Source organism: Sinocyclocheilus anshuiensis, unplaced genomic scaffold (genome assembly GCF_001515605.1).
Source record: "Sinocyclocheilus anshuiensis isolate Anshui unplaced genomic scaffold, SAMN03320099.WGS_v1.1 scaffold126, whole genome shotgun sequence".
NCBI lineage: Eukaryota > Metazoa > Chordata > Actinopteri > Cypriniformes > Cyprinidae > Sinocyclocheilus > Sinocyclocheilus anshuiensis.
Genome location: NW_015546026.1, coordinates 798,737 through 812,111, shown reverse-complemented (window position 1 = coordinate 812,111; position 13,375 = coordinate 798,737). Strand labels below are relative to the sequence as shown.

The following is a 13,375-nucleotide window of genomic DNA, read 5'->3' as shown; positions in this document are numbered from 1 at the left end:
CACGGGTCACGACGAGGCGTTCCCCATAGCGACCCCTAGAGGACGCAGTTCGAAGTTCCCATGAAAGGGAACCTTGCCCTATAGACCTCCATTGTAAGTGCATATTGTCTATATTGTAAACACGTTTTTAGCTTATTTTTACAAACTGACCATAAAGTCAAACTATTTTCTGTGGTAAGAGCTTAACTTACAAAAAAGCCAGAACATTCCACTCATACCAATCACTTAAAAAATGTAAAGTGCAAGTCTCGTAATTCACAAAACAGAAGAACCATATTTTATCATCACTGTCTGTGTGTGCATAATATGGTTATTTTTCTCAGTCAGTTATGGGGGCAATCACATCTGTAACCTTATCATAGAACCAGTGAATGAGCAAATTTCGTAATATTGCTCATGTATCATAAATAAACGTTTTCTAGCATTTAAACCCAACTGTGAGAAGAAATGTAAAAAAAAAAAAAAAAGTGTCTGCACTTCAATATGTCTTCCGATGTATTTGTACTTGCAATGTCTGTCTGTAGGTTTTTTGTTTTCTTTTCTTTTCTTTCTTTCTAAATTTGGGTTGTTTAAGCTTGTCTTTTTGTGTGGTTCTGTGATATTTTTATTATTATTTTTAAAAGAATAGTTCACCCAGAAATTAAAATGGTGATCCTTTACACACCCATACATCATTCCAACCCCATTTGACTCTTCTATGTAACACAGAATGAGAAATTAATTTTTTTTCGGTGTTCTTTTCTGTGAATTTACAGTGAACAAAGATTGAAGCATTCAAGCTGCAAAAAGGACACAAATGCATCATAGAAGTATCATAAATGTAGTCCAGATGACTCAATATCCCAGTTCATCTGAAATAATACAATCACCAAGGTGGTTTTTTACTCCTCCATTCTTTTTGGCCATTCATGCGAGCTCATACAGTGACACGAATAAGTTTTAAATAATTCGAAAACATCTGGATTTTTGGGCTGTTTAATCTAACTCAAAATTATAGACAAACACAATCTAATAAAACTTATAACACAACAAGTAGTACTTTTCACATTTTATGGAGTAATACATAGTAATCATGCACAGTCCAGGCCTTGAGGCAGTAAAGCAGCACTAAATAATGATGTTCCTTCAGCCATTCTTGCCAATTGGGTTGAGGTTTTGGTGTGGATGTGCAGTGCCATTTTTCCTTTGAATAATAAAAAAAAATTCTCAACTGTTTACAGAAAATGTTCCCAGAAGTAGTGTTGTTTTTGGCGGCCTGTTTTAATTTTACTTTTACTCTAATATTGGCGACATTAGAAATTGATATTATATAATATATGCTTTTTTGAACATTTTAGCAATTTAAAAATATTAAAAAAAGATTTTTTACACTGCACCCCTGCTCTCAACACCCCGGGTTGGGAAACACTGCTCTAAATAATGCCGCGAGTGGGGCTTGAGGAAGTGACGTCGCCTGCATCTGCGCAGTGCGACCTGATGCAGCCCCTGAAGTGAGACACAGGAAACAGAAATACTGCAAAATAATAATAATAATGATGCGACTAAACGAGATGAAATAACGTTATAACATTTCGTTTCGTCTCGTTTTGGTCAACGAAAATGAAGAGACATTTTAGCATAGTTTTTATTTTGTAAACCACATTTAGTCTCGTTTTTATTCGTCAACAATATTGCATTATACATTTAATTATAGTCATCGTCACATGACCAGCATTTACGTTGCATCTCGTCTCGTTTTCGTCACGTGATAAAGGTTCGTTGACGACGATATTTAGTCATAATTTTCGTTGACGAAAGCAACACTACCCAGAAGCACAATGGAACATCCAATTGGTCTTGGGAAAACACAACACATGCCTCAGTATTTTTGGCAGCAGTGGTTTCCAGCGTGTTGTCCTTAGATGAACAATATTCAGTGCTTTTTTTCTCTGATAGTGGGCACATGAGTTTTGACTTCCAGAGTTTTCTGGAGGTCTTTTCATTTTATCTTGTGGTTCTTTCAGAATTGGCCGTTGTGCTCTTAAAGTGATCTTTGCAGGATGCCCGCTCCTAGGGAGAGTAACAATTGTCTGAAATTTCCCATGTTTGTAGACACAGTATCTTACCGTGTATTCAACACTCACCTTTAGCAATGCTTTTTGTAACATTTTCCTTCTTTTGTGCATCTCTGTAATCCCTTTTGTGAAAGCTTTTGGGATCAAGGCATGTTCACAGTAAGGGATGTCAAACTCACTTCCTGGAGAGCCACAGCCCTGCAGAGTTTAGCTCCAACTCTAATTAAACACACCTGAACCAACTAATCAGGGTCTTCAGAATTAAGCTGGACATACACTGTGCGATTTCAGCAGCATTTTTGTTAAATACCAACTCTCACTGTATGAGTAAATTGCATGCAATGTCAAGCCAAAGCTCAGGATTTATGTGCTCACACTATATGTGCAAAACAAACATGTGGGACCCCCTGAACCCAGAACGGTGTAGCCTCCATCGCTTCCATCCGTACTGCACGCCATGTTGCCATGGTTTTATTCCTGTTTTCACGCAGGAGAAGTGAGGGTAAAAACACTGAGTTTAGGGCAGTCGGTTCATAGCTCTGCTTCAACTGTGCGATACTCTCATGAGGGATGACCAAAATTTCTGACATGTCAGAAATTAATCCGGTCGGGAAAGGATAATCTCCTCTTGTTACCCCCTGTACACAAAGCTGAAATTCAGCCTGACTCAAAAAAAGAGTAGTATGACTTGGCTCAAAATCAGGCAAAACTCGCAGTGTTTGCCCAGCTTGCCCAGCTGTAAAATAAAGGTGAGTGTGTTGGCGCAGGATGGAGCTTAACTCCCCGAGCTGAGTTTGACACCCATTTATCTTCTTGAGAAGAACAGATTTGTCAGTAAAGAGGCTTTGCATGCCCTTTTTTAAAGGGCAGGGTACCTATGCAACCCATACTTCCCAATTTCATCTGCATGATGACCAATTTTTTATGAGTAATCAATGCAGAAATCCACATATTTTCAAAGGGTTCTCTGAAACTTTTTCCTGCCACTGTATAAGACATTATACAGTGTATAATGACCCCAACACACACACACTTCTCCTTTTTGTTTCACAGAAGACAGAAATAAATAAGAAAGTCAACAGGGATTTGCTACAATATGAGGTTAAGCTAAAACTGACAAAATTTTCATTTCTGGGTGAAATATTGATTTAAATCTATCTTTGTTTAGAATTATAACAAAAATTACACTGTTTTCAACAGCCTAGTACTCACTGGAGTACAGTATTTAAATTCGCTGTCTGGTTGCATTGTTTGTTTGCCAGCTGCATTTACTTTCTGACTGTGCTTGCTGAACTGTTCAATCTCTCTTCTTTGGCTTCCTTGCTGTGTCTTTCTTTCTCACAGTCATTGCATACAGCAGATTCTAGAGAGTGTTAATCATTGTCACCTAAATGGCATTGTACATCGAGACTTGAAGGTTAGTATAACAGGCTTAAGCCTCCAACCTGCTGGCAATGTTCTTTAAACAAACAATAAACTGTGGGTTCCCATTGTGGAAGCCTCCTCTGCTCACCCCAACCTGGACCCTCAAAACACAACTATTCACCAAGATATGTGTGTGGCAGTGGACTGAGGGGTAATAACACAAATGATGACCTCAGAGCAAAGATCGTGCATGTAGCACCTCGGAAATGTGCATAGTCGGGGCTGTGCGTTTGACTCTATATGACTGTCTTTTTTATGTGTTGATGGTGACTGTGCCCTTTTTGATTGAAATGCAAAACGGGTATCAGAACCCATAACTCAGTGATTTTAGTGGGTCAAGCACACAGTCACCCAAGCAAACACCACTTCTGGATTGAGATTTGTAGAGCAAGGCAAGAGAGGTAATGATGACAATGGATGGGCAATGTATATATACATTAACTAATATATAACTATATTTGATAGCATACAAATATTTCAAAACAAAAGTTTATTACTTCACAGTAGGGCTGGGCAATAAAGCATCTAGTCAGTGTCACAGTTTGGATGTTCAGATAAACACGATGAAGGCAAATGAAGTTCATACTCAGTCTTTACTAGATAATCCACAAAATGTATAACAAAGAAGACAGGAGAAAGCACAACTTACATACAGTGCCTTGCGAAAGTATTCATACCCCTTGATTTTTTTCACGTTTTGTTATGTTGCTGCCTTATGTTAAACTGCCTAAATGTACTTTTTTTCCCACATCAATCTACACTCCATACACCATATTGACAAAGCAAAAACACAGCTTCGTAAATTTGTTAAAAATAAAAAGACTGAAATAAGTACATATGGTATTCATACCCTTAACTAAATATTTAGCTGAAGCACCTTTACAGTCTCAAGTCTTTTTTGTTTGATGCGACAAGCTTTGCTTATCAGCATTTGGCAATTATATGCCATTCTTCACCTCACCTTTTCACCTCTCAAGCTCTGTCAGGTTGGATGGGGGCAGATACACATTTTCAGGTTTCTCCAGAAATATTTGACTGGGTTCAAGCTCAGGCTGGGCCACTCAAGGACATTCACAGAGTTGTCTATAAGCCACCTTGCTGTGTGCTTAGGTCCATTGTCCTGTTGGAAGGTAAAACTTTTGCCCAGTCTGAGGTTCTGAATGCTCTGGACTGGGTTTTCATTAAGGCTATCTCAATATTTTGGTACATTGAGCTTTTCTTCTACTCTGACGAGTTCCTCAGTCCCTGCCGCTGAAAAACAGTCCCTCAGCATGAGGCTGCTACCAGCACACTTTACTTTTGGGATGGTACTCTGCAGGTGATGAGCAGAGTTGGTTTCCTTCAAACATGATGCTTGGAATTGCGGTCATCAGACCAGAGAATATTATTTCTCACAGTCTGAGGGTCATTTAGTTGCTTTTTTGCAAATTCTAAGTGTGTTTTCATGTGTCTTCACCGAGGAGAGGATTGAGTCTTGCCACACCGCCATAAAGCCCAAATCGATGGAGTGTTGCAGTGGTGTTTGTCCTTCTGTAGGTTTTTCCCATCTCCACATATGATCATGGAGCTCAACTAGAGTGACCATCAGGTTCTTGGTCACCACACCAACCAAAGCCCTTCTCCATCAATTGCTCAGTTTAGCCAGGAGGCCAGTTCTAGGAAGAGTCCTGGTTGTTTCAAACATCTTCCATTAAGGGTAACAGAGACTACATGCTTCTGTGAACCTTCAGTGAAGTAGAATTTTTTTCTGAACTCCTCCCCAGATGTGTGGTTTGACGCAATCCTGTCTCTGAGCTCTACAGGCAGTTATTTTGACCTCAGGGCTTGGTTTTTGCTCTGATATGCATTATCAGCTGTTAGACCTTTTATTAAGATGTGTGTGCCTTTCCAGATCATATCCATTCAATTGAATTTGCCACAGGTTAACTTCACTCGAAGTGTAGTGACATCTACAAGCAATATGAATGCTCCTGAGCTCAATTTTAACTGTCCCTGATAAGGGACATGTTATGAATACTTACGCAATGGAATCATTTAAGTTTTTTATTTTTAATAAATTTGCGAAGATGTTAAAAACCTTTTTTTTGCGCTACCATTATGGTGTATGGAGTATAGATTGATGTGAAAAAAAAATATTTAAAGCAGTTTAGCATAAGGCAGCAATATAACAAAACGTGAAAAAAATGAAGGGTACTTTCGCAAGACATTGTGTACACTGATGAGGCAGTACAATGAGCTGAACAAAACAGGGAGTACTTATACCAGAACTAAACGAGGGGACTAATGAGTTGATTAACAAGGGACAGGTGAATGAGATGAACCAATGAAACACATGGAAAACTGAGTCAAAAGAAAATTAGCAAACAGAAAGTGAACACAATAGGCTTGATCAACTTCATGTGGCACACAAAGATTGGCTGCCACCTGACAAAAGCAATACGTTGTGGTTGGAAAATTTGTCCGACTTTGATTGGCGCTGCAGCTGCCTTACAATCACATGTGCCATCAAAGTACCGCAAGAGCAAAACAAGACCAGCCGCCTAGGTCAGGCACTGCAGTTGCTCAAAATGGCTGAAAAACCCTTGATGACAACACACTTTATTCTCATTGGTCAGATTCTGTGATGACAAGGACGAGGTGTGTTGCGTGTTTTTTCTTAAGCTGGCCGCACACTAGAGGATTTTAAGGCCGATTTGCACCCCTGAACGATCGGGGGGTGTGGCCCGATTTACAGCTTGTCGCAAGCGATATTTTTTTGTCCCAAAAATCCTCTATTGTGTGGTGTCATAATGATTATTTAACTGCTCCCGATTGAGACGGAGCGTCCCCGAACTCAAAACTTGCTACTTGACTCTTGATCGGGCTGCCTCTGACATGATACCCACGATAGCCAATGAGAGCAAGCAAGCGTCACCTACCGGATGTTGCGTGCTTCTATAGCTGAAGCTTGGCAGCCACAACATGCCATGAAAGCAGAATATATCACCCGTATTCTTTTCTATACTTTGTTTTTCACTGTGAAACAGAATGCGCGCCAGGAGAGCCAGCTGACAACGATGATTGTTATCCATTTGGTTTTCTTCTCTAGTCACGTTTGATCTTGCAAATCTCCATGAGATCTCGTGTCACTGTGAAATCATTCCTATAGTCATCAAGTGTGTGGTCTCGCGGTCTCGTTGAATCATCTAGTGTGTGCATTTAGAGGATTATAAGGTTAAAAATCTGTTGAAACTGTCTTCATGTCTGTGGTCTCCCATGGTTTTAAAATCGGTTAAGATTTGAAAATCGTCTAGTGTGCAGCCAGCCTTAGACAAGTTCCTGTATTTAACCTTTAAATTTAATCTTGATATTGAATATCTGATATTCAAACAAAACATTAACAAAAATCATGATTAGGCTATCTAGTAAATACATATTCTTATTGTATTCTTATTGAGTATAAGTTTGGAAAAAAAATTTTGGATAACCTATTGCTTATATTTGGAAAATGAATGACGATGGTTTAGCACACTACAGAAAGCACAAAGAGTCTGACCTGACGGCCGTCTCTTTACTCCTCCCCCGCCTGCAACTGGCAGATCTTGCCAGCCGGTAGCAGGCTAGTATAGTTCATCTCGAACAAGCCTAATGAAAAAAAAAACATCACATGACCCTGACAGTCATATTGATCTGTTCAAAATGTATATTTCAAATGCACTGAGAGTTGCTTTGGATAAATACATCTGTCGGTTATATAAATGTTAAAATTTGCTATATATATATATATATATATATGTATATATATACATATATATATATATATATATATAGCAAATTTTAACATTTATATAACCGACAGATGTATTTATCCAAAGCAACTCTCAGTGCATTTGAAATATACATTTTGAACAGATCAATATGACTGTCAGGGTCATGTGATGTTTTTTTTTTCATTAGGCTTGTTCGAGATGAACTATACTAGCCTGCTACCGGCTGGCAAGATCTGCCAGTTGCAGGCGGGGGAGGAGTAAAGAGACGGCCGTCAGGTCAGACTCTTTGTGCTTTCTGTAGTGTGCTAAACCATCGTCATTCATTTTCCAAATATAAGCAATAGGTTATCCAAAATTTTTTTTCCAAACTTATACTCAATAAGAATACAATAAGAATATGTATTTACTAGATAGCCTAATCATGATTTTTGTTAATGTTTTGTTTGAATATCAGATATTCAATATCAAGTATATATATAGAAAATATACACCTGGGGAGACGATAAAGGGGAACCAAACTACAAGTGAAACTACAAAGGATTAACATAAAAAAGAACAGAGAAGAATCAACATTTAAGTCTAAACAAAGCAGGGAATGCATGACTGGATCTTTATGGGCTTTTATCTGGCCATTTAAATATGACAAAATAAATACTGCTAATACCCTAATATCCCCTTCTTTGATTTACAAACCAGTTGACCCTTCCTAAAACTGCCCTTCTTAGTTACTGTTGCTATGTCCGACAAACCATGCCACTCTCACACTACACCTCATGTTCTCACACAGTGAAAAATGTAGCGGAGCAAAGAGGAAACTGACAACACACCAACAGACAAGACAAAGCAAAATGTACATTTCTGGTATGAAACAAGGTCTCGGCTTTCAAATTTTTTTTTAAAGAAATTCAAACAATAAATACCATTTTGTGGCTCTTTAATGTGTCGTGACAGATCACTATATTGCCTCAGTTCAAGTGGCACGTGAACCGATCATCTTTTCATATTTACTTAAAGCACAAAATAAACATAAATTAACATCAGAAAGTATTTTATTTCAACCGCGGAAAGACATACTCAATACAAACTATTTTTCAAGTTTAAGTTAATCTACAGTGCATTCGGAAAGTATTCACAGCACTTCACTTTTTCACATTGGCACAAGGTTCATCTTCCAAAAGGACAACCACCCTAAGCACACAGCCAAGATAACAAAGGCATGGCTACTGTACAACTCTGTGAATGTCCTTGAGTGGCCCAGCCAGAGCCCAGACTTTAACCTGATTGAAAATCTCTGGAGAGATCTGAAAATGGCTGTGCACTGACGCTCCCCGTCCAACCTGATGGAGCTTGAGAGGTCCTGCAAAGAAGAATGGGAGAAACTTCCCAAAAATAGGTTTGCCAAGCTTGTAGCATCAAACTAAAAAAGACTTGAGGCTGTAATTGTTGCCAAAGGTGCTTCAACAAAGTACTGAGCAAAGGCTGTGAATACTTATGTACATGTGATTTATTTTTATTTTTATATACATATAAATTTGCAAAGATTTCAAGAAAGCTTTCACATTGTCATTATGGGGTATGGTTTGTAGAATTGGGTAAAATTATTAATTTAATCCATTTTGGAATAAGGCTGTAACATAAAATGTGGAAAATGTGAAGCCCTGTGAATACGTCCTGGATGCACTGGACTCTCCTGTCGGATTTGTGTTTCGGACAAAATAGAAGATTTGGTGTTATGATTGGTCAGATCTCCTGTCAATCAAGCTCTTTGCAAAGGGTCAATTGTTGTTTTGAGTCAGTGAATCAGTTCTGTTGAACTGTCCTCTTCAAAGAATTAAACCATTTCCATGTTTAATAAAAGATGTATGTAGATAAATACTGTTGTTAATGCAGTTACCCAACCCTGTTCCTGGAAGCACACCACCACACACTACCCAATCAAACACACTTGATTGAACTCATTAACTTATTAGTAGAGACTCCAAGACCTGAAATGGATAGGTTAAAAAAGAGAGACATCCAAAATGTCTGTTGGTGTGCCTCCAAGTTGGGAAATACTGTATTAATATTCCATACATAGAAATAAATACCTTTATTATTTTTACTAGGATTTTACAGTACACTGTATTTTTTTCAATAGTTGATGTACTTTTGAAAATATCACCCAGCCCTACTTCAAAGTGTCACTCATAATCATGCAACACTGAGACTTTAATTAATGAGAAGACCATTTGGGTCATGTTCATCACCTCTAAGCCAATGCTCCCTTACTCTCAATGCTGTGCACAGATAGTGAGTGTGTGCTTGTCACTAACCCACACCGCCTGGTGTTTGCATGCAGTCATTGCATTCAGCAGATCCTTGAGGCTGTTCTCCACTGCCACCAGATGGGAGTGGTCCATCGTGACCTTAAGGTGAGTAGAGACGCAGAGGGTCTTAAACACCAAGTCCTACTTCTTTGTCCTCTTATACAGATCCAGTATCTTGTGTGGCCTTTAAGGGCTACAAATGGCTTATGATATTGCAATTCAAATAATTTATGATTATACAAGTGCTTAGTAACATATGAAGTCTATGTTTGTCTTGGAGATGGGAATCAAGTGATCAGTGGTATAAATTAAAAAAATGAAGCCTACACAGGTTTAGGTGGGAATGGTGTTTTCTGTCCATCTTTAAACCAAATCCACCACAAGCTCTTGTCAGTGCTAATTTGCCAATCAAATGAGCCAGGTGCAACCAGGAGATTGTTTTCCCTCCTCTTATTATCTTTCCCTGAATTTGCATCAGCCTGAATTCTGCTCAGTGATTGGCTGCTGCCATAGAGTTACCATGGTGAACAGTGACATGCACCATAAAAAAGAACACAGAACAAAACAAAAACAATAGATACAAAACAGTAAGTAATATATACTGTATATTTAAAAATATATTGTTTTGTGTAATATAATTTGAAATATCAAAGCTCATAGGGCAAGAGTCATATAGGCCTACATTTCTCTCCTACTAGCAACCCTCAAATAATATGTTCTTATTAAAGAAAGAGTTCACCCAAAAATTGAAATATCATTTACTCACCCTCATGTCATTCTAAACCATTTGAATGTACAGTCTGTACATTGACCACAGACTGTCAAGGTCTAAAATGCTCTATAAATAGGCAAAATTGACGCATAGAGGCTGGCTACAAGACAGATATTTGAATATGAACAAGCACAAATGAGATTTAATAGCTGTGGCAAGTTATTTGGAACAACATGAGTGTGTTGTTGGCATAGGCACAACAAAGCAACAAGCGATACATTCTCTTCCATGTTAATCAGAGTTTTTTAAATCCTTATCAGGCATGCCAAGGGACAAATTTGAATCAAACGTCATACAGTTGTGGATGTAGTGTTTCTCCTTCGCTGTTTAGGAATGTCACTTGAAAGCTTGTTAGCAAAAAGGAGGTCTATCTTACCTTGTTATGACTTGTCCAACAATTTAAAGAATGAGCTGTTGGAGGTTTGCTCTCAGAAAGTCATGTAACTGAATTTTATTGAAGTTATATATGGTTTATATAGACCCCCTAAAAAGATTGTGTAACAGCCATTTACAAAAAGCAATATCGTATAATTATGAGGACAAATTATTAGTTATGTAGGGCAGACCTTATGGAATGGGGAAGGTTTTACTATGCTAATATGTAGGGCAACAAAAGAACACTTGCAATAATGCACTACCAAATTATCCTTAGGGGAATCATAGATCTGCTCTCTAAATCTACTCAATTTGTCATTATCTCTCTTGCGCGCACTTCTCTAACAAAGGACAACATCCGGCTATTCTTTATTTTATCTTGACACCTCTGTAATTAGCTTCCGCAGTCCTCAAGTTTCCTCCCTTGCCTCGGGCATTTGATGCTGAAACTTGAGTATAATACATGTAGCTTCTGTCTCTGTAAAGAACAGCACTTCTTAGCTGTGGTGTTTGCAAAGTCAAGACTAGTTTCTAGTTTGCCAAGACTGGAAAGACAAGACACTGAGAATTCAAATTCGTTCTGGCCACCCACAATTGGTCCCGTGAATAATTTTGCTGTCGTAGTCTGCAAAATTGGTGACAATGGCACACCTCATCAGCAAGGCTTTGTGCAAAATGAAAACTAAGTGTTGCCTGTCCAGCTATCTCCACATACTTATAAAGATGCTTGTGGAAGCGACATGCAATTACAAATATATTGTAGTAAAGGAGCTGCATTGGCTCTCGGAATCAGCAGGGTGCTTCTGAAGGCCTACCATCCTGCACAGTTTAGTTCCAACCCTAATCAAACACAGCTGAACCAGCTAATCAAGTCTAGTCTTTAGGGTTACTTGAAAAAAACAGCGAGGTGTGTTGGAGCAGGGTTGGAACTGATGTCCGCAGGAAGGTTGCCCTCGAGGGACTTGTGTGTTAGCTGAACAAATTTAAGGTTGTACGATTGGTTTCAAGTTAGCAAAACCAAATCAATCTATTCCATGTTTGTTTGTACCATGACACTGATCCTCAACTTTCTCTGTAAACTTTGATCCTGAGTTCATGAATAACTATGGGAGCGAGTGTGCATGAAAGATGTTGTATCTCAGTGGGATGTTTTCCTGGTTAAATAAGTAGCAAACAATCACATGCCGTGAAACAGCAAGAAAGTATTGCTAGAACGTCAGCATGATTCACTTCTCTCTTGTGCCAAAGGTGAATATATTGTTAGAAAAAATATGAAGAATTTAAACCCAGCAAGTAGAAAAGAGTTGTCCTTTAAAAGCTTATTTTATATAGCTTATTTTTATTACATATTATCTGTATTTATATTCATTTAAACTAAAAGCTTAATATACATTTTTAAACTGTAATTGCTCATGTGTAATGAACTGAGGGTATAATTTTACAATTAATATGTCAATCCTAAAATAATTATAATAGTCGTTACGATTTTGTCTTTAAAATTATTTTACTGTTTAGTGACCTTTATTGTGGAGCAAGAAAACCTTGACTTTATTGGTCAGATATGGCACTTTGCGAATAGCTGATCCAATTTTGGTTTGAGAGATCTCTTACCCAGAACAAAACCTGCTACAGAGTGGGTTAGCCATGGAGCTCCCTGCCAATCATTTACAAGGCCACCATACCCTAGCATAATGTCAGGGCAACTCATTCTCACTCCTAACTTGTCACATATTGACATTTGGTCAGGCTCCCTCTCTATCACTTTTTAACGCTCAGGGTACCCCTTTAGCATCAGATGTGCAGGGTGCTCCATTGCTTTCAATAAGAAGCCTTTGGTGTCATACACAGACGTGATGGACATGGAAATATCGTCATGATGAAATAACATATTGGAGTTTTAATAAATACCTGTAAATAAATATTTAAGCAATACATACCTGTGATATTGCCTTTTAAGTGTTTTATGGTGTTGAGAAGTGGGTAGGTTTAGGGTAGGATTGGGGTTAGGGTTGTTTGTAAGGTACGGAAAAGCAATGACTGCATGACAGTTTCAATTGCACTAGCATGTTAGCACCTTGATCTTCCCAAGGCATAAAGTGAATGTTGAAACAACTAACTGCACCTGACAAACTAGCCTTGTGTCCTCTGCTAATGTCCTGGTTGTACAATAATCACAAGAAAATGAGTTTTTTTAGTAAAGTTTTGACTTCTCTTTCTAGACTCCCCTGACATAAGAGTCCTAATCAATGTATTGAATGTTGGATATTCAGGTCTAAACTTGATAAAAAATATTAAATAAAAAAAATTAAAAGAAAAACAATACAAATATAATTACTATAAATAATACATTTATGTCAGTAATTGCATATTTAATGAATGTATTACAAGGCTCATATGAAAGGGGTTGTCTGAAGTTTTTTTTAGTTTGTTTGAAGTAGTTCATTAATTGTCTTTCTTTCTTTCTTTCTTTCTTTCTTTCAACATTTATAACAAAAATAACAAACATAATTTGTCATGTGCAGAGTTGAATATATAATTATTTCCTCAAGTCTTAATGGGTTATGCAGAGATTGCTAGTGACCTATAACATTTTATGCACAAATTATGCTTTTTGCAAAGAAATGTAAATATCATTCACATGCATATTATAACATTTATGAGAAAACTTGTTTCTAACAATTACATCACAGTTAC

At 37.8% G+C, this 13,375-nt stretch overlaps 1 protein-coding gene across 6 annotated transcripts in view; it reads left to right on the top strand.

The window, feature by feature from the left end:
* The window catches only part of LOC107698678 (calcium/calmodulin-dependent protein kinase type II delta 1 chain-like), a 68,947-nt gene that overhangs the window by 15,976 nt on the left and 39,596 nt on the right, over positions 1–13,375 (top strand). For 5 of the 6 annotated variants that reach the window (XR_001635372.1, XR_001635371.1, XR_001635370.1 and 2 more), the window contains exon 3: positions 9,567–9,639. Coding sequence is in view for 1 of the 6 variants with exons in the window: in XM_016499762.1 (XP_016355248.1) it covers positions 9,613–9,639 (27 nt within the window). In the remaining 5 variants the exon portion in view is untranslated. Of the gene's footprint in view, positions 1–3,395; positions 3,472–9,566; positions 9,640–13,375 lie in introns of those variants that run through there. The other variant, XR_001635369.1, reaches the window with a different exon arrangement.